This window comes from Podarcis melisellensis (genome assembly GCF_964234715.1).
Source record: "Podarcis melisellensis genome assembly, chromosome: Z".
Taxonomy (NCBI): Eukaryota; Metazoa; Chordata; class Lepidosauria; order Squamata; family Lacertidae; genus Podarcis; species Podarcis melisellensis.
This window is the reverse complement of record NC_138547.1, coordinates 32247110-32268952: the sequence shown is the minus strand read 5'-3', so window position 1 is coordinate 32268952 and position 21843 is coordinate 32247110. Positions and strand designations below refer to the sequence as shown.

The 21843-nt window shown below is 45.1% G+C and overlaps 1 protein-coding gene across 1 annotated transcript in view; it reads right to left on the bottom strand.

The window, feature by feature from the left end:
• Window positions 1-1532: 1532 nt before the first annotated feature.
• The window catches only part of XPNPEP2 (X-prolyl aminopeptidase 2), a 34292-nt gene continuing 13981 nt past the window's right edge, over window positions 1533-21843 (bottom strand). Inside the window, exons 9-21 of the mRNA XM_081897401.1 lie at window positions 21417-21498; window positions 20276-20474; window positions 18382-18471; window positions 17515-17624; window positions 16912-16989; window positions 12569-12640; window positions 10620-10680; window positions 6469-6538; window positions 5595-5699; window positions 4968-5027; window positions 3494-3570; window positions 2642-2740; window positions 1533-2026 (exon numbers count right to left, since the gene is read on the bottom strand). Of these exons, the coding sequence (XP_081753527.1) occupies window positions 1832-2026; window positions 2642-2740; window positions 3494-3570; window positions 4968-5027; window positions 5595-5699; window positions 6469-6538; window positions 10620-10680; window positions 12569-12640; window positions 16912-16989; window positions 17515-17624; window positions 18382-18471; window positions 20276-20474; window positions 21417-21498 (1298 nt within the window). The 3' untranslated portion in view covers window positions 1533-1831. The remainder of the gene's footprint in view (window positions 2027-2641; window positions 2741-3493; window positions 3571-4967; window positions 5028-5594; window positions 5700-6468; window positions 6539-10619; window positions 10681-12568; window positions 12641-16911; window positions 16990-17514; window positions 17625-18381; window positions 18472-20275; window positions 20475-21416; window positions 21499-21843) is intronic.

The following is a 21843-nucleotide window of genomic DNA, read 5'->3' as shown; positions in this document are numbered from 1 at the left end:
CTAGAATAATTTGTACCTTATTTAAAAATAGTAAAGTGTTTCTTGTCCATGCAAGTCATAACAGTGTACCATGCCTCCAGAAAAGACACGTGACATTGACATTTTGGCTTTTTCCACACTTGACATTTATTATGGAACTTTGTGTTTTGTTCATTTGCTTTTTATAGGACACCTGCATGATACCATGATCAAAATATGCTCCTCTCTTGTTTTGGTCCATTCGCCCTCCTCCCATCTCAGAAAATCAGACTTTTAAAGGATAACTGAACTTCTGTGCATTTCCCCCAAGTGTAGATGGTCTATTGCACAGCCATTTTGTCTGGTTATGGCCCTGTATGGGTGGCTCTAAAAGTTTCCTTCTCTATGGTCCATCTCTCTTCTCTGTCCCCGCGCCCACCTCCAAATTGCAGCAGGGCAGAGATCATGATCATAAGTCTAGTAAGAGGGAAGAAAATATATAACCTTCTGATCTGTTTGCAAGGTGGTTTTATACAACAATGAGTGTCTGTCCCACATTCATCTTAATTTGCTTGCAGGTGTTTAAACATCATTCTTTCAAGCAACACTTTCAAGGCATTTATCTATTGCTTTCCAAACTGCAAAAAGTATGTTTCTTTTTTCTAAGTGGATTTCTTGAGCAAAGGCAATGGAACACTTAGGCCCACTTTAATTGCAAAAAAACTGAAGTTACAATATGCACTTGAAATTGGGTTTATCCACATTTACCTTTCCTCTGCTCTTCCCAGGAACAGTCTGTGCTTTTAAGCTCCATGTCAAAGCACCTGTTTTTGTTTGTGCTTAGGAGATTTCTCTGCAAAAACCACATTCTTTAAAACTCAATTGGAGCAAATGACAATCCACAGAAAATCCAAACTGAGGTTTCCCAAGCCTGGTGCCCTCCAGATGTCGTTGGACAGCAACTCCCATTAGTCCCAATAAGCATGGCCAGTGGGCAAGGGACTGAGAGCTGTAGTTCAACATCTGGAGGGAACCAGGCTGAGGCAGCCACAGAGGCTCCATGTTAGTTGGTGAAACGTGAAGAAGACAATCCCATGCACAGATGGGGTGCTGACTCAAGGGAATCAAGTACATTACCGTATTTTTTGCCCTATAGGATGCACCTTTTCCCCTCCAAAAATGAAGGGGAAATGTGTGTGCATCCTATGGGGCGAAGTCGCACAGCTCTCCAACGGCTTGTGGAGATTTCCCCGACCCAGCCCCGCACCTGGGGGGGAAAATAATTTTTTTTTCTTTATTTCCCCCCCAAAAAACTAGGTGCGCCCTATGGGCAGGTGCGCCCTATGGGCCGAAAAATACGGTATTTCCTCCTTTTGGGTTTTTATTTTTCTTCGGGGCTATATATACTGCTGTATTAAATCCTGATGTCAAATAGGGATGTATCTTTTTCTGTGTGCCATTTTTACATACAGATGTATTTTTTTTCTTAACTGGGGGGAAATGACACTGACACATAATGCAGTAAGAATGAAGGAGGGCATCGAATGAACTTTCAGACATGGACATCTCAGGTCTTTCTTTTTAAGGCCTAACGGCAGATCCCTTTATTGGATATACTGTAGGTAAAGATGAGCACAGATTCTCCAAATTCTCAGAGCAGACTGGATCTCTGTAGATCAAGGGCTGTTTGCATATATTTTGTCCTGTAAGGAGCCGGAGACTTGATGGGCAGAAGGCTTTGGAAGCAACAGTGTCCGGCAGCCATAGATGGCTTCTAACTGTAGGCTACGTTTGGAGGTGGAACAGCAAGGAGAGGCAGGCTTAAGTGCAGCGATGTGGACCAGTGAAGCGGTATAATGCCCCAAACTCAGCCCTACACCCTAGGCAGAAGAGTAGAGGTCAAGGTGCCTACAGCCAGGGTACTTAGGGATGTTGTCAGCAGGTTGGTGTGAGAAAGGGGCTCTGTGTTCTGCTCCAGCCAGAAGTATTCCTCATCCAGTTTGCGTCTCTGTAGCTCACGGCCGATGTGCTCACGGATGGACTCGTAATACCTGTTGATGTATTTGATCTGGGTGTGTGTGTGCGGAGTGGGAGAGACGGAGTGGGAGAGACAGAGAGACAGAGAAATGGAACACTGTGTTTGGTGTGGCAGGCTCCTCCCCTCTTCACGACCCTGCTCTCTTTACCCACCAGGCTTTTGCTAGAGATGCTTGAGGATTTTAATCAGTCTGTAATTTTAAGCAAACAAATCTAACTCATACACCCTGGGCCCTTCTTTGGTCTGTTCCAAATTGTTTCATTGGGTTTTAATATTCTATGAGTGCAGGTTTGCAACCCACTTCAGAACCTTATACTGAAGGGCTGGTAGGAAATCCTATTAAATTAAATAAATACTAGTTCATAGATCGAGCACAGTTCTCTTTTAGCTTTTGCACCTCTCCAAATTTTACAGTTCTTGGCTCAATATACCAAAATGCATACAGAAATGCATGTTTTAGATGCACACCAAATGAACGTTTTATGATCATTTATGTACCCCTATCAGGGCAAAAATGCATATTTTAGGATAACGTGCATGCAAATATAATGTTAATTAAAAATTGCAGATGGGTGTAGAAATGGGCTGGAATGAATGAACAATGCCAGAAACAGACTGATCTGCCCACCCTTAGCTTGCACCCACCTGTTCCGAGGACAGGAGGTTCACATCAATGAGGTTCCGGTCATAGGGCACTAGGGACACCACCTCAAAGGTCAGGTAGGGCTCTTCAGACATTTGGTACTATGGCAGACAAAGAAAGGAGGTGGCTCACATTTTTTTCAGCAGTTGCATCAATTTCGTGAGGTTGAGTTTTGCATGTACATTCTCTCTTCTGTAGAATCAAAGAGCAACTTGGGCGTGTGAACAAGCCAAAATCACTCAGGGGTTCCTCACATACTACAGTCCTAATGAAAATCACACACCACATTTACTTTTCTTTAAAAACAACAACAACAACAACCCATGGGCATGGTTTGCCATGACACCTTTAGATTCACATCTTGTCTAGCCCTTAGTGAAGTCCTATGGGTGACAATGACCACCTACCCTTGCCCTGGATATTGCGTTATAGCAGGTATGAAGAACCTGTGGCTGTCCAGATGTTGCTAGACTACAGCTCCCACCTGACCCTGCCATCATGATCAATTGTCAGGGTTGATGGGAATTGTATTTTTGGCACCACACTTCAGCCAAAAAGGCTCCCCTTGTCCTCTTTCTATGCAATTGGTCCTGGATTAGGGGCTGCAGTTATTTCACACAAAGGACAATTATAAATGCTTTGTTTCCCTTTGAACATGCAGAAGGGCCCTCCTTAGAATGTGAAATGGGAATGAAAGAGACTTTGAGGATTCCAAATACCTTAAGGCCTGACCTGTATGTTGCAGAATCTCTACCTGTTTAAGGTTACAGCTCACGGTTTGTACAGAAAATGTCCTGCAGGTTGTCTTGCACCCACCCATTAGTGACCTATCAAAGGCAGAGAAGAAGCATCACCTTGGTCTTTGCTTCTACCACAACAGCAATGTCCTCCAGGCGGATCCCAAACTCACCATCCTGGTAATAGCCTGGCTCTGGAGAGAATGGGGCAAAGGAGAGAGGAGGCAGAGAGAGAGTTCAGAGTGCTTCTGTGCCTCCCCCTCCCCACCAGTCTGGCAAATCGTCTTATTTCATTGCCCAAACCAGTCAGGCTGTTTATTTAAATGAGACCCTCTTTAGCAATGCAAATTCCTGGGTATGGAGGGTGGAAATCCAGAGGGAAGGCGGTCTCATGAAATGGGCTCTGAACGACAGACACTTATGCTGCAATAAATCTTATTAGACTGAAACTGTGGGCAGCTTTAGTCGGTTATGATTCATTGGGCCAAAGATTTTGGGTATAATATACAGCTGAGTGATTGGATAAAATTATGGAAAGAGGGAACAAGGTTTACTGCATGTAATGCATTAAAAGAAAATATAATGAAAATGATGTACAGATGGTATATAACACCTGTTAAGTTGGCAAAAATGTATAAAACTGGTAATAAATGTTGGAAATGTAAAGAAAAAGAAGGAACATTTTATCATATGTGGTGGGAATGTAAAAAGGTGAAATGCTTCTGGGAGACGATATATAATGAGATGGAAAAAATGTTGAGATATACATTTATAAAGAAACCAGAAGCATTTCTACTGGGAATGGTGGGAAATGATATAAGCAGAAAAGACTGTAAGCTTTTTTTATTTGCCGTAACAGCAGCTAGAATATTAATGGCCCAAAAATGGAAGCAAGAAGAGTTGCCGACGACTGAAGAATGGAGAATGAAGATAATGGACTATGCAGAATTAGATAAGCTAACAGGAAAGATCCGAAACCGACGGGACCAGAAATTTACCAAATACTGGAGTAAATTTACAAATTACATGAAAAGTATTTGTGATGATCAGACAACATTTGTAGGTTTGCAGGAAGTTCTGTGAATTGTATTATGGGAAATATTTTTAAAATGACGAAAAGGGGAGGATATGTTAAGAAAGGTAAAAGCAATATAAAATTAAGTAATGCAAAACAAAGGTATAAAACGAAGATCATCAGAGGTGCTGATGGAAGTCCAATAAGATTGTATTTGTAATAATTTGTGTGTATGTTTTATAATATGTATGTTAAAATTAATAAAAATGTATTTTAAAAAAAGAAAAGAAAAGAAACTGTTGGCAGCTTTTAGTACGGGCACACTAAGACTTTTGGTAAACATGCACATTATTGTGATTTCATGTGGTTTAAAGAACTGCAAAAAAATCTTATTTCTGCTCGCTGTAACAGACTAACACAAGTACCCCTTTAGAATATGGTGCAGTGAATAAAACATTTAGCAGTTCCCAGATACAAACTCCGGAAAGAAAAAGAATCCCTGCCTGCGATTCAGGATGGGGAGGGGGAAGCAAGGCTTGGTGGCATCAGAACCAGCGAAGATCATGTGGCACTTACCTATGGAGGTGAACATGCCTTTTCCCAAGGGCACATTGTTGGCCTGAAAGCCCACAGGCCCTAAAGGTAAGAGGATCAGTTATTGCTATCAGAAAACCAGCCCAAGAGGTTTTGCCATCCCTACTGAACTATGAAGTCTTCCCCTTTTAACGCAATGAAAACTAATTCTCCCATGGTATTTGACCAAAGCTACACAACCCCTGCAAACAGACATAGTATCATGAGAAATCTTGGTTTTCATTTTTTCATGTTAAAACTCCCCAAGTCTCTAGTCCTGAATATTACAGAGATCAGCTTGAAAGTATCTTGATAGGACTGAGCTTAGTTAAAGGTCCATAGTATATCTGCAAGGAAGGAGGACGGGGAGGAAATTGGAATAAATTGGCCCCACCTTCAGTGACCCCCCAAGCTTGGCAAACTTCAGTGCCCTGTGCAAATTACTGGCATTTGATAAAGCAGACCCGATTTATAATCAAATGTGTAGGGCAGGCTGTTATATAGATTTTCCAGAATTCAGCTTCTAGTAGCGTAGAAGGTGGATTGCCATTTTTAAAAGGTTTGCTTCATTGTTTGTCACTGTTGAAGGGCAATATAAGCGCAATTCAACTTGACCCCGGTGCGACTTACACTCATGAACAGACAAAAAGTTGCCAATGCCATGACCAGTGCCATGGCCGTAGTTGAGCCCAGCTTCCCATAAGGCTCGGCGAGCAAGGGCCTCCACAAATCTCCCTAAAACAGAAAAGTCAAGTTTTGTTGAGGAACGGCAGGAGAGAACACTTAGTTTTCCTGCACACCCTTTCCCACACTTGCAAATCTCAGCAACAGGTAATAAAAGGCATACTTCCTTTGACGTGGAGGTGGAACATAACCAGAATGCCTAGTGGCCACTGATTTGTCTAACTCTTTTTTACAGCCACCCAAGTTGGCAGCCATCACTACATCTTGTGTGACATGGCCTGAGAGGTGACCCCTGGAGAACTGCCTGGTGGGTCAGGATCTAAGTAAAATTGAGACACAGGAGGAAAGCGGTGTGGGAGCGGGAACAGAACAACTTGCAGAGAGACTCTCACCTATGCCCAAAGAATGTTCACAGGGCCAGCTCTATCTTTAGGCAGAGTGAGGAAGCTGCCTCAGGTAAGAGTGGTGCTGATGGCAGTGGCAGCGAACTGATGGAAGACAGAGCTGTATGTATCGCACGTAGTCTGCCTTAACCACCCTTACTAAACTAGACTGCTGCTGTCAGTTATGGTGGAAAAACACCACTGGTGTTTGTGTAAGACTCAACCAGCAGTCCAGCCAGCTTCTGTCCATGGAATCATTTCATTTGCCTCAGGCAGCAAAATGTCTTGAACCACATTCAAACATGTTTTAAATGTGTTTTAGATGTATGGTATGGGTGTGACCTTGGGCTGCCCCTCCTAGAGATGAAATTAAATTTGGAGGAGGCAAACACTCTATATCAGAAGCTGGGCTGACTTTATTTGGTGCCCCCTCTCACCTGAAGTTCTGGATGGAAAGATGAGCCTGGACAGGTCAATGACTCCCATCAGCACACGGGTATAGGCTTCCTAAGAAGAGGAAGAGAAGAAGAAATAAAGAGATGAAAGGAAGCATGTCTGAAATGGAGGGGGGGGGGAAGATGAGCCAGATTCATGGAAAATTTATTTGCCGTAAGAACACACAAAACCTGCCCTATACTGTTAAACCACTGATCTGTTTTGTACTAGGGGCAGCAGGGAGGGGTGAGGAACCCAACCCTGACCTAGCAATCAGGGATGAAGGGGGGGGGGCCATATTTTCCAATACCTCTTTCACCCACCCACTCAGAGTCCTTTCACCCAGAATTCCCTGGGTTACAGAATAATCCCTTATTTGTTGTTCCTCAACCAAAGGTATTGAACCACATCAGTGAGGCCAAGGGGGGGTGGGTCTTGTTGTTTGGGCAGCCCAGGACCTCCATACACACTGCCTAGGTTTGTGCCCCAGGGACGTCACTTCGGTGCTACTAATGCAGGAGTTTGACTTCACCCTCGGAGGCACACTCCATTGTCTCTTGAGACAGATGGATGCCAACAACTTGCTGTTGTGAAAGATAATAAAACAGTATGTTTTATTAAGCACCCAGTTTCCTTGTCTGGTTTGGGAAGCCCCTTGCGGAGCACAGCAGATGAGTTTCCATTCAGAGTCATGAACTGAAACCAACATGCAAATCCTGCAACAAAATATTGCAGTGTTGAGTGCTGCTGCCTGGCCACTGGCCTGCCCTGCAGTCCATTCCTTTATCATTCCAGCCCCACCCTCCACATTCTGTGGCCATTCCATTGAGCATACTTATTTCTTATTCAGCTGTTTTTGTCCCCTCCCCTTCCCAGAATCCTCCCCTGAAAAGTGTTGTTGGTTGTGTTTTTTGTTTTTTGGTACTTTTGCAAACCTCAGGGTTCCCCAAGCCTGCTGATACTTCCTTCTTATGGAGGTGCTGGGAACTGCAGCTCTGTGAGGGGTACACTTTAAATGCATGGTGGGAGGGGGAGACCTGTACCAACTCTCACCAAGTGCCCAATATAGGCAGAGGTACCAGGGACACCGGTTCCACAAGGGAATCGATATGCCACTTGGCTTGGTTACTGCTGGGGTCTCCCTAGAATGGGGACAGGTTTCAGGAGGTAAGCCAGTTGAGATATTTCTGCCCAAAGTGATGGCGCCTTCATTGTACACCTTTAGGCGCCAGGCAAAAACTTTACTTTTTAACCAGGCCTATGGTTGATCTGCCAACCTAGCAGTTCGAAAGCACGTCAAAGTGCAAGTAGATAAATAGGTACCACTCTGGCGGGAAGGTAAATGGAGTTTCCGTGAGCTGCTCTGGTTCGCCAGAAGTGGCTTAGTCATGCTGGCCACATGACCCGGAAGCTGTACGCCGGCTCCCTCAGCCAGTAAAGTGAGATGAGCGCCGCAACCCCAGAGTCAGTCATGACTGGACCTAATGGTCAGGGGTCCATGTACCTTTATGGTTGATCTGTTAGACATCTTATACCAGGGGTCAGCAACGTTTTTGGGGCATGGGCTAATTCGCAATCCTGCAGACACCACGGTGGGCCAGAGTGCATGTTTGTGTGTGCACAAATGCCATTTCCAGCACTCCTTCCGGCGCAGAGGAGGCGTGTGCAGCTTCCCATTGGCTAGAGGAGCTTCCTGCAGCCAATGGGAAGCTGCCCAGTGTCACGGAAGGCGGTCCCCGCTCTGCTCTGCACCAGTTTAGCCCGGTGCACAGGAGCCAGCCGTGTGGGTGGCGGGGGTCCATGGGCCAGTTAAACAACCCCCATGGGCCACTTCTGGCCCATGGGCCTTAGGTTGCCTATGCCTATCCTATACACTTTAAAATGTGACTCTTTTCGGGGGTGTGTGTTATTGAGTCATTGTTTTTATTCTGATTATATATGTTGTGATCTTTTCTGTGAACCTCTCTGAGACCTCTGGGTATAGGGTGGTATATTAATTCAATTAACAACAACAACATATTACAGTGGGATCCAAACAATATAAATTAAAAGCCTTTGCTGATGACTTAGTATTGACATTACTAGACCCAGACTCCAGTGCAGTAAAAGCACTGGAGCTGATACAGGAATTCAGACAAGTAGCGGGATTTAGGTTAAATAAGAGCAAAACCAAAGTACTATTAGAGAAAAATCTGGATAATGATGAAAGAAAACTACTACAAGAAAAAACGGGCATTGATTTTCTGAAAAAAGTTAAATATTTTGGGGTGAACCTGTCTGGGAAAAATCTGAACTCGTAAGAATATAATTATGAGAATTTATGGAATGAAATTAAGAGAGATCTGGAGGTATGGTCAAATTTAAAATTGTCATTAATGGGCCAGATTTAAGATGAATGTGTTGCTTTTTTAAGATGCTTTTTTTGTTTCAAGCCCTCCCAATTATAGATAATGTGAAATGTTTTAAAGAATGGCAGAAAGCTTTATCTAGATTTATCTGGCAGGGGAAAAAACCCAGAATTAAATATAAATTACTTACGGATTCTAAAGAAAAAGGGGGATTTCCCCTGCCAGATTTGAAAATCTATTTTGAAGCAGCAGCGCTTTGCTGGATTAAAGAGTGGATACAGCTAGAAGATACTGATCTGGAGGGATTTGACAATATGTTTGGATGGCACGCATATTTATGGTATGATAAGGTAAAGGCCCATAATGCATTTAAAAATCATGTAATTAGGAAATCGTTGTACAATGTTTGGATAAAATATAAAAATCTTTTAGAAAGGAAGATGCCCAGATGGCTCTCACCAATGGAGGCGAAGACCCAGAAAAATTTTAAATATGGATACCAAATGGTTCACATATTCAGATTTATTACTGGAGGATAAAGAAGGATATAAGTTAAAACCATTTGACTAAGTTAAAGATAAGTTAAATTGGTTACATTATCACCAGATTAATGAATTGTACAAATTAGATCAGAAAAATGGTTTTGCTTCTGAAAAATCTAAGTTGGAGACGGAGTTGGTGGACACTAAAGTTAAAAATCTGTCTAAAATGTGTAAGTTACTTTTGGAGTGGCATACAAAGGATGAACAAGTTAAATCAGAGAAGATAGATTGGGCAAGAGATGTAGGACACAACATAATGTTTGAGGATTGGGAAAGATCGTGGAAGAGAGGGGTCAAGTTCACTGCATGTACAATGTTAAAGGAAAATATAATGAAAATGTTGTATAGATGGAATTTGACTCCTGTTAAATTAGCAAAGATTTATCATAACTGTGACAATCTATGCTGGAAATGTAAAGAGAAAGAAGGAACTTTTTATCACATGTGGTGAAAGACTTCTGGGAAAAGATTTATAATGAATTGAAAAAAATGTTGAAATATACATTTATAAAGAAACCAGAGGCCTTTCTTCTGGGAATAACAGGTTTGGAATTGCCCAAGAAAGATGTTAAATTATTTTTGTATGCCACAACTGCTGCTCGAATTTTACTAGCTAAGAAATGGAAAACGCAAGAACTACCAACTGTGGAAGAATGGCAGGTGAAGATGATGGACTTTTCGGAGCTAGCCGACCTGACCGGAAGAGTCCACGACCAGAATGAGGAGGAGTACCAGGAAGAATGGATGAAATTTAATGATTATTTAGTTAAATACGTTAAGTTAAATTAATTGGAAAAAGCTTGCAATTACCAGTTAGGCTTAGGACTTAAATAAGTAATGCGATGAATTATTGTGTTTAATGCTGAATTGGGAAGAAAGAGTGATGTTAAGTGATTAAGTTAAAATTATAATAACTTTGATTTGGAAAACCGTTAAAATGATAAGCACTGAAATTCAACTAGGGAAGTCGCTTAACAATGTTAAGAAGATTAGTTTTAATAAGGTTATGGTTTATGTTTGTTTATTTGTTAGTGTGTTTTTAATTTTGTAAAAATCAATAATTTTTTTTGAAAAACAACAACAACAACACACTTGCGAGCCACCTGCTTTACCATAGCCATCCTGAAGGTAGCAAGAGAAAAGGAGGGCAAAGTAACTTAGACAAGGGGGTGGGGGTGGAAATACAGCAGAAGGAAAACAAGACTTTGTCCCCGAGTCCCAGGTGTGCAATCCATGTGAAGGTGTTGGAAGAAGAAACAGTACCTTCTGAAAATCTGTGGGCTCCCCCCAGTGGACAGTGCGGGTTATGTCCGTTGTTCCATCTCTGCAGGGGTGAGAGAAGCAAAGCGAAGGGAGCTTTGTCAGGCAACGGTGCCCGTCAGGTCAGGATTTTGCAACAGAAGTCCAGAGCCTCACTTGGCAGAAGGAGCTGGAGGGCTTCCCAAAATGTAGCAAGGCTGGCTTACCACATTTTGAAGTAAAGTCGGTAATACAGTTGCCATGCAAAGAGGCATGTCCCCCACTCCTTAAGGAGTCCAGAGTGTATAAAACTACCTAGTTTTATGTAGTGAGGAGCTGTTTTGGTGGATTGGGCTCCCCACACTCAGCCCCAAAGTCGTGCCAAATATATTCAGGGGAGCATGTGGAGAGCCTTTGAGAGCAGCAGTTCCCGCTTTGCTACGTGGAACTTGTTGCTCCCAGACACTTAACCCTGACTCTTAACCCTGATTTAGGAAGTGAGGGTTTCATTTTTTAGCAATGCCTTTGTTCTTCCTTCTGGTTACCTGTTAGATCTGAGTAGCTGTATTTTTAAATACCATTTATTGCGCCTCAACCCTGGATCTCCTCCAGAAGACCTGTTCCTTGAGCAGGGATCCTAATGAATCTTAACTACAAAAATATCCGTGTATCTGAAGAAGTGTGCATGCACACGAAAGCTCATACCAAGAACTAACTTAGTTGGTCTTTAAGGTGCTACTGGAAGGAATTTTTTTTGTTTTGACTATGGCAGACCAACACGGCTACCTATCTGTACAAAAATAATGACAATCTGGGAGCACCTCTGCTCTTCCTCCTAGGCATAGTTTGATATTTCAATTGTGATGGGTGGTAAATATTCTGACTGTTTATATGTTGTAACCTGTTCACATCATTTTACAGACTTTATAGACAAAGCAGACAATAATTTGTAACAACAACAAGTATTATGACAAAATCATTATCCGCTCTTCACCTGCAGGTCCCAGTGTGAGTTACAACAATTTAAAAACAGTTTAAACAAATCACAGGTGAGTCCTAAAACACACTCACCCCTTGTCAAAACCAAGGTAAAGAGGTGTTTCTTCAGCATATGACAAAAACTACCGTACATAATGTAGGCACCATATGCACCTCTGTGGGGAAGAGGAAGTTCCACAATTTAGAGGCCGCCACAGGCACAATCCCTCCACTGCAGGGGGTTGGACTAGATGACCACAGGAACCCTCCCAACTCTACAAGTCTATGATTCTACCACCCCGAGCCTGTGAGGGCAGCAGAACTATCAAGAGGGTCCCAGCAGTTGCTCTTAACACTCCATACGGTCAGTGGCAGACGCTGAGTTCTCAAATTTTAGCAGCACCCTGTGTGATGACAAAATCTGGTGCCCCCCCACCTCTTTCACTGTATTCTAAATAATAGAATGGCACCCCCAGGTTCCACACCCAGTGCGACCAAACCAGTTGCACTCCCCTAAATCTGCCTCAGATACAGTCTGTAGGGTAGGATGCTGTATTTCAGAGATCAATAGATGAAACCAAACCCTAGAGTACAAGGAGGTGTCACTGGAGCATACTCAGAGTGCTATCCTTGATAGGAGAAAGCTCCATAAATCCGGAAGCAGCTTGCTAGGTGGGGAGGAGTCTCTTTGCTACCTTCTCAGCAGATGGCTCACTGGTGTTTACCAGGAGACGGAGGAGGAGGGGTGAGGCAGTGGGGAAGCTGGTGATGTGTAAGCACATCAGCAGGAGTGCCACATTGGCTCTGCCAGTGTGTTTGCACTCCGCTGACCTTCCTGCCACTTTCCTCTCTCCCTCCTACGGTACAGTGACCTGTCTGCCAGCAACCTAGCACAGAGGCTCTGCCCCACAAGGTGAGCTGCTTCTCCATAAAACCCACTGCCAGGTGCAGGCCCCTGAGCTGGGCCAAAGAGAGAAAGGGCATCCCATACTCACAAATATTGGCCCCCTGAGTCCAGCAGGTACATTTCATTCACAGTCAGGTTTCGGGCAGTAGCATTGGATGGGCTGAAAGAGGAAAAGAAAGGCACAGAGAGGAACATCAGAATTAGCATGTTGGGTCAGGCAATTGTGCCTCCAAGCTCAGTGTTCAGTCGCCAGCAGACGCAGGGAAATTGGAAAACAGGATAAGGCGGCAACATTCACAAAATAAGAGTAAAGGAATATTACTATTATAGGGAAGCACATAGTTTCCCCCAAAGGATCATGGGAACTGTAGTTTACCCCTCACAGACCCCCAGCACCCTTAACAAGCAGTTCCCAGAATTCTTTGGGGGAAAGTCATGTGCTTTAGAGGCATGAGTTGTACACAGCCTCTGTTTAGATGATGGTTTTTATTCCTCCCCTGCCCTTTACCGTAAAGTCCCACGGCAGATGATAACAATATAGATCACAACAATTTACAGTCAGAAAAACAGAGCAAGAATGTAAGAAGCAACAGTGGCCCAAGGGGTGGGAATGTGCTGCAAAGCCGTCCTCCCAGCACCGGGGCGATGCAGCTTATCTGAATGTGCCTTGTGTGGAGTGAGGTTGTGGTGAGGCCGGGCTGTGTGGCTGCACCGAGTGCCAACCTGCCACTCTCACTGGTGCATCCCATCTGAGCCACCACCATGGGTCACCCAAGTCCCACCCAGTAAGTGGCAGGGATGCTGGGTTTGGGAGGGCTGCTCCACCTCACCACAAAGGCTGCTAGTAAAAAACCCAAAAAACCCTGCTGAATCAGACCAAAGAATAGACTAATCCAGAACCCTCTTCCTGTTTTCTACAATGACCAGTATGTACACACCATACATTTCAAACACCACCCCAAAGAATCTTGGGAATTGTCGTTTACCCAGAGGCGAGCCTAGGTGCTTGTGCCCTTGGCAAGGAACTGTATTGGAGCCTCCAAAGCCAGGAGAAACTATGGAGTAGAAACTTAAAGTTTGCTTTTCTTCACCTTTTGCACTCCGACAGCGATTTCCTCCCTGGCCATCAGAGTTGGGTCTGCTTTGTTCCCCATCCCCCCAATCAGTCTGTCTGCTTGTCTGCCTACTGCCTCCTTCTGCTCCATGCTTTCCCTTCTGCTCCCCTTCCTTTTCCCTCCTCCTACAACTCTTCCCTGCTCTCTCTGTCTTTCTTCTCTCCGAGCCCCTGCTCACACTTCTAAAAGCTCAGCCAGCCAACTGGAGAGGGCTCCACAGGGCTGCTGCAATAGTGAAGTAAAGGTAAAGGTTCCCCTGACCCTTAGGTCCAGTCCCGCTCCTGCCCACCTGCAGAGATGGCCAGAGGAGCCTGTATGCCTGACCGAACAGTGGAGGAGCAGCCCTGGGGTGTATGCAGGCTCCTAGCCACTCAAGGCCAGAGGTGCAATTCTTGTGCCTTCCTAGGCCTGTGCCCTTGTGGGCTAACCTGGCCAGCCCCTGAATTTACCCCTCACAGAGTTACAACTCCCAGCACCATGAAGAAGCTAGAGTTCCCAGATACTTTAAATGCACCGGATGTCTACACCTGGGTGTTTCTGGAAAGCCCACAGGCAGAGCAAGAGAGTGACAGCTCTCTCCCAGGATAGCTCCCCAGAGAGGCAGCCTGCTTCTGAATCTGAACATAGCATACAAACAGAGCAGCTAGCAACTATTGGCAGCCGTATCCTCCACAAACCATCTCCTTTTAAAGCCATTGAAATTGGTGGTCATTATTGCCTCTTGTGGGAGTGAGCTCCCTAGTGGCACCTCCATGTCCCAAGGCTCCCAGGTGGGGATATAATTGCCTTTGTGCCTTTCTGTGAGTTTCCTGGAAGCGGGGGGGGGGGGGGGCTAGCAAGTTTGAGAAAACAGGATGCTGAATTCACCAGCAGGGCTCTCTCCCCCTATGCTTTGCAGAGGCAGGTGTGACATGCACGCTCAGGAACCCATGTGCACAAACCACAACCTATATTTGGGCATGCCATTTTTAGATCCTGCCCACCCCGGTTTGTGCAGATTCTTGGCAGCTCTGTGGTTTCCCTCTACACGCTCACGGCTTTTAGGATGGGCTCCTTTATGTGAGCATTGCAGACCAAGGCTATGTGCACATCAGTAGCTTAAAATGCAACAAAGTCTCTCTCTCTCTCATACACACAACAACAACAACAACAACAACATTGTGCTTGTATGTTGCTGTTCAAACCAGTGAGGGGGTGGGGGATGTCTTCAGCTGATGCACATTAACTGTTTGATTTCCCCCCACCCCCGGCCCAGCATTGCTCTTCGTGAATCTGCAATCTGTACGTGTGCAACATCTGCTTCGAATGTACATGCCTTAGCTTAACTGTGAAGTGATCATGGTTTAGGTTTTCAAATCGGGTAGAAGCTGCATCAAACAGCAGTATATCTCAAGATATCCAACAGCATGGATAAGGATCCTGGCTCAGTATCATGTGTGCATTGCTTCAAACACCAGCGGTGGGATTGCACTGGAGCCAAAGTAAGTGGTAATGTGTGCCAAGCCTAAGTTCTCAGAGGCTGTGACGCCAGTTTTAACAAACCCAATTTTTCAACTGTTCTCAGGGAGAATGCAAGGAGGCAGTAAGGCAGAAATAGGGAACCTCAGGCCGAGGCCAAATTTGCCCCTCCAGACCTCTCTGTTTGGCCCTTTGGGGCTCTCCCTTGGACTGGCTACCTCTCAAGGCCACACCTCCTCTCCCCTGGCCACGCCTCTCACCACCCCCATTTTGTGCTCCTCCTTGGGTGCTTGTGTCTGGCTGAAAGATGGGGAGAGAAGAGGCCACACTGATGCATTTCAATCACATGGCTTCCCCCAAAGAATCCTGGGAGCTGCCATTTGTTCATAGCTGTCAACTTACAGATTTGAAAATAAGGGACCAGCAGCCAAAATAAGGGACCTGCAGCCTCACCTGTTCCAGGCATTCCAGTCTTCCTGTCCTCCTGCAGTCTGGACAAACTCATGCTGGTAGCTTTGAGAACACTGTCCAACCAACTTTGTAACCAGAGGTTCAACTGAATAGAATCTGAATCACATGCACCACAAGGCCTATGCAGCTACAACTTAAGATACCTCCCCGGCCTGGCTTTGCACTGCAAAGTTTGCAGCAGCACGTGCAACAAAATGGCGCCCAGCATTCAAAAACCCCCTCAGCTTGCATTAACTAGCCACACACAAGGCATGCAAGCTCCACCCCCCAGTCGTTCTTAGACTTCTTATTGGGTGAGCAACACAGCCAAGCAACACAGTTGGAGCCTCCCTCCTCCCTGGCTCGCAGGGAGGGAGAGGAGCTGCTTCCTTTGAAATTTAAGGGACATCATTTAAGGGACATCCATCAATAAGGGACAGCAGCGGGACATGGCGCTGGAATAAGGGGCTGTCCCTTCAAATAAGGGTCACTTGACAGCTATGCATTTGTTAAGGGTGCTGGAAACTGTAGCCCTGTTGGGGGAAATTACAGTTCCCAAGGTTTCGAGGGGAGGAAGCTGTGACTGTTCAAGTGGCATAGATGTGCTTTAAATGTTATCGTGTGGATAGGATCGTGTGTTTCCAGCCTGATTTCTGTGTTGCTGGAATGTAGCCTACTGCAATGCTCTGCCTGCACTATAATTTAAAGTAATATCATCCCCCTTTAAACAGTCATAGCTTCCTCCAAAGAATCATGAAAACTGTGCTAAAGGTGCTGAGAATTGTTAGGATTCTTCTATTCCCTCACACAGCTACAATTCCCAGAGTTCCCTGGGAAGAGGGATTGATTGCTAAAATACTCTGGGTACTGTAGCTCTTTGAAGGGGCAACACCTCTCAGCAATCTTAACAAATTACAGTTCCCATGATTCTTTGAGGGAAGCCCTTACCGTTTTAAGTGGAGGTTGATACTGCTTTAAATGTATAATGCAGATGGAGCCTCCAAATGTGTACATCGGTCAAAACTGCATACAAAAAAACAACAACAGGAGAAATTTGCACTAAAATGCTGATGAATTTTCACAAATCACAGATCGCTGCAGAAATATAGAGAACTGAATTTAAGAGTAGGAAAATGAGGAACGGGGGGAACTGATAAGGGCAGAGCCCTCTATCCCTATCCATCTCTAATTATAGGCCCTAGTTAAGGAGATGGAAATGGTGAGTGACATGAGAAGTAAATGGTAGAGTCCTCCACTACTTTGGTTCTGAGAGAGGGAGCTGTCCACATGTTTTGGGTTGTGGAACTGTGAATTTCGAAGGTTACCTGTGTTTTGGTTCCTGTATTGTTTTGGTAAATGTGAATCAGGTAGGTTTGCAAACCAACACAAATTTATCCTCAATCCCTACCTGTAATGGGCCAGAGCTGCATTCAGACCAGTGGCGGAGATTGTCTCAAAGCTGGGTCCCTTGCAGTTGGCCTCTTCGCTGTGGAGGGAAAGAGAAAACTCTGGTTGGCACCCTTTTCACCCTCCGCAGCGTCATCACCACTGATTGATTTTCATACTGTTCACATGCCACAATAGCTTCTAAGCCATTTACAAGCATAAAATCTACTATAAATTCCATAGATAATTAAAATAAAAGAATAAAACAACTCTACCAAAATAGTAAAACCACTCAGATTTGATACCATTATTTTTATTATTTATTTAATTTCTATACCACCCTATACCCGAAGCATAACAATGTGACAGTTTTTAAAACCCCCCAATTAAAATAGATAGGTCAAGAAGTTCAACTTCAGGGGAATGAATGCTTGTCTAAACAGGTGTACCTTCAATAGTCGGGGGAATGCCAATATAGATGGGGCTTCTCGTATTTCAGCAGAGAGGACATTCCACAACACTGGTGCCACCAGTGAAAAGGCCTTCCTCCATGTTCTCACAATGTGATAATCATCAGACCATGGCAAAACTAGCCTAAATGAAGCATTGCCCTTTTCAGACTGACCTACGCAACTGGTCTACATAACGGGCGCCAGAGATTTCATTCACAGAACCGGTGGGAACATTCTTTTCCAGCCAGACCAAGTACCGAATCACTGCAATGGCATCTCGTACCTGTGGTTGTAATCGTTGTTTAGTATTTCTATCCTGCCTTTCTATAATAAGTACACAGAGAAACCTACAGCAAAATAATAAATAGGCACGTTGCAAATTTATGAGCATGTCCAAAAACACCCTTCAATCTCTCTCTCTCTCTCTCTCTCTCTCTCTCTCTCTCTCTCTCTCTCAAAACCAAATGGAACACATGTTTGCAATAAATATTCAAATATCATTTTATCATCATGTCTGTTCTGGAATGCACACATCATTCACAGATGTCCCATTTTGACTGTCTACACCCTGCATCAAGGTTTCATCTGCAGTGGCATCATAATTGGCTGGAGCCACACTATATGGCTGCAACATGGCCTCATGGTATAATCCCTTCCAGCATCATGTCTAGCCCTGACCTGGTACTGGACATGGAGTCCTCAGAAGACAAAACAGACACCCCATGGGTTGAGAATGTTGGGGAGGTGGCAGGGTCCCCAGAGTTCAATGCTAAAGATCCCCTTGTGGGTCCTCCCCCAAGTTGATACTTGATGAAGAACCCCCGAAACTCTCAAAGATGAGGAGCCACCCTCTCCCCCACTGGTCCTGATGGGTGCCAGCCCCAAAGGCTTCAGGCAACACTGTCCAGACCAGTCATGGGTAAAGGGTCCACTTGCTGTGGTTTAGGAGAACTCCCTTGAGCTTCCATCCAAATCTAAACTCACAAGATCATTGCACCACAACGTTCCACTGCTTTTGCACTCGCGGTGGGCTTACATACATGGGCAGCTCGCAGCATCTCTTGCTCCTTGGCGTTCTTGACTGCTTTGGTGATCATGACAGGAGAGTACTCCTCTACCAAGAGTTTTTTCTGTAAGACAGGAAGGAGACAGCCATGTCAACAGGCCATTCTCAGGGGGGATGCACCTGTCGGCTTACCATGAAGCAGACCAGCTGGAGGCAAGCCTTTGTCATCACTCGCAGAGCATGTTGCGCAGTTCCCCTTTGCTTATGCTGCATTCTATATGTGGCAGTTCTCACAGCATATCTTAGAGTGCCTGCCTGCCTGCCTGCCTGCCTGCCTGCATGCACGCACGATCATCTCCTGATGTCTGCTGTGTCCCTCAATGAACTCCATTTGAGGCAGGGCTCTGGTCCTGGAGCCTGGTTTTAATCCCAGAGCCCAACATTAAAAACACTTGTGAAGTAACAAACATAAGACATGAGTAAGAGTCCCTCTGGATCAGATGAAAGGTCTATCTAGGTTTAGGGGGATTAGCAAATCTTCCAATTTCAAGCTGAATTCACATGGCATTTTATTTCATTTTCACAACTTTCCCCCTGTTAGTTCTACAAGGCATTGTGGTGAAATACAGTGCAGAAAAAAGAGTCTTCAGTTATACCATCCAGGAAAAAACCCACACCTCTGCACAGGTAACTTTCTGTGCAAATGCATATGCCCTAACAAGAGTGAAAGGAGAGGTGTGCCTAATAATAGCTTGTGTGACCTAAAAAGCAAGGCTCGGCAGCTCAGTTGTCATGCACTGCCACCCGCTGCAAACACTGTCAGGTGGCACAGAACCTTTGCAGGATTTAAGGCAGCAAACAGCATGCAAAACCACGCAGGGAGCTTCCTGTGAAGGAAGTTACTAGCTATGTTGGTTATGCTCTCAGAGACAGCATGCTTTTGAAAACCAGCTGCTGGAAACTGCAGGATGAGAGTGCTCAGGTCTTGCTTGCCGGTTTCCTGCAGGCATCTGGTCGGCCACTGAGAACAGAATGCTGGACTAGCCTGATCCAGCAAGCTCTTACGTTCTTAATTGCACAGTGAATGGAGGCGATGCACTATTTGATGTCATGTGAAAACATAACAAAACTTTTGCTTTTAGCAAACAAAAAGGGGTTCCCATATGGATGGGCCCAGGGTTGACAATACTAAGCTAGGTGAATCAATTGGTACAAAGCAGATTCCTATCCTAAGTTTCCAAACCATGAGTGGTGGTGATGGCTCACTCTCTATGTTCTTCCTTTCCACCTGGGAAGGGCCATAGCTGAGTGGCAGAGCATCTGTTCTGCACAAAGACGGTCACAGGTTCAATCCTTGGCATCTCCACATGGGACTGGGAATGCCCCCCATCTGAAACCTTGGAGAGCAGCTGCCAGTCAGTGTAAGGTAAGGTAAAAGGTAAAGGACCCCTGAACTGTCAAAGGCGACTATGGGGTTGTGGCGCTCATTTTGCTTTCAGGCCGAGGGAGCCGGTGTTTGTCCACAGGCAGCTTTCCAGGTCATGTGGCCAGCATGACTAAACCGCTTCTGGCATAGTGGGACACCGTGATGGAAGCCAGAGCGCATGGAAATGCTGTTTACCATCCCACCGCAGTGGTACCTATTTATCTACTTGCACTGGCATGCTTTTGAACTGCTAGAACTGCTAGGTTGGCAGGAGCTGGGACAGAACAACAGGAGCTCACCCCCTCGCGCGGATTCGAACCGCCGACCTTCTGTTCAGCAAGACCAAGAGGCTCAGTGGTTTAGACCACAGTGCCACTCACATCCCTGACCAGTCAGTTTAGTAGACCATAGTAAGCTAGATGGACCAATGGTCTGACTCAATGGAAGGCAGATATCTATGCTTCTTCCCCTGTACAAGAGTCTCTCCATCTTTCTTACTTACCAGGGGGATTTCTCGATAGAGTCCTAGGGTGGTGTATTCAGTCCCGATCCAGATTCGAACGCCATCCTGCTGGGCATACTTTCTCAGACTTGCACTTGCTTGATCATAGTCCTCCACCTGCACACACAGGGGCCCTGGGCACTGAGAGGCCAGCGACTGGGATGCCTCTTTGCTCAGTCGACTCTGGTTCACAAACAGACTAAGGAGGGGTGGAGGCAAACCAAGTGAGGTCGGAAGAACACTATGCATTTAATGTGCTAGTAAACAGTAAAAATCACTTTAAACCAGGGGTAGGCAACCTAAGGCCCAGGGGCCAGATGCGGCCCAATCGCCTTCTAAATCCGGCCTGCGGATGTTCTGGGAATCAGCATGTTTTTACATGAGTAGACTGTGTCCTTTTATTTAAAATGCATCTCTGTGTTATTTGTGGGGTCTGCCTGCTGTTTTTACGTGAACAGAATGTGTGCTTTTATTTAAAATGGATCTCTGGGTTATTTGTGGGGCATAGGAATTAGTTCATTACACCCACCCCCAAAAAAATATATAGTCCGGCCCACCACATGGTTCTGAGGGACAGTGGACTGGCCCATGGCTGAAAAAAGGTTGCTGATTCCTGCTTTAAACAGTCATGGCCTCCCCTGCCTCAAAGAATCCTGGGAAGTATAGTTTGCTAAGGGCTCTGAGAGCTGTTAGGATGTTTCTATTCCCCTCACAGAGCTCCAGTTTTCAAGAGTGGTTTAAAAACAGCCCATCCCTCTTCTCAGGGAACTTATGGGAATTTTGTAAACATTGTTTGGCTGGAGAACTGCACCACAGAATTCAGATAGGTTAGAATTTCAAAGGAGGGCTGTGTTTCCTGGAACGATATGAAGACTGAAAGTGAGAATTTGGTAGCGTTGCCTGTAAATACAAACTGCATAGAATTTCTCCCTCATCCCTAATGCTTAGTCAGGACAAAATGCTGAGTTTCTGTTTTGGGGGAAACAGGAAATGGAGGATTGGAAATGGAGTGTTCTGGAAGAGGGCATGGCTGGCTGGCATGCACCCTGAGGAGAGCAACTGCAGCCATTTTATTCTGGATCCCACTTGTTTGAACCAGACCCTTGTTTGAGGCGGTGAGTAAGTTGCTCAAATACAGTACCTGATATCTGTCTTGGTGAGAAGTGTGTAAGCGTAGAAGACAGGTGTGTAAGGGATGTCATCTCCCCGAAGATTGAAGAGCCCTGTGGAAAGGTAGGAGTTTCTTACAAATTCCATTTCCCCCCTTCTTCTTTTTGCCCAGGAGGCTTTTAAGTGGTTGAAGGAAGCAGGGTAGGGTTATAGGGAGAGTGGCTTGCAGAACGGAGACAGGATTAGAGTCACGGGGGAAGCAGAGGAGAAGGCCTTGAAGTGAACGTGGGTCATTCTGAAATCCCTGGAATCTTGCACAGCTCAGAGATTGGGGTGGTGTGCAAACTGTATATAAGGGCACATTCAGATGACCTATTATTATTATTATTATTATTATTATTAAGCATTCATTCTGAATTGTTTGCAGGGAGATCAGATCATGGTGGATATTTATTGTG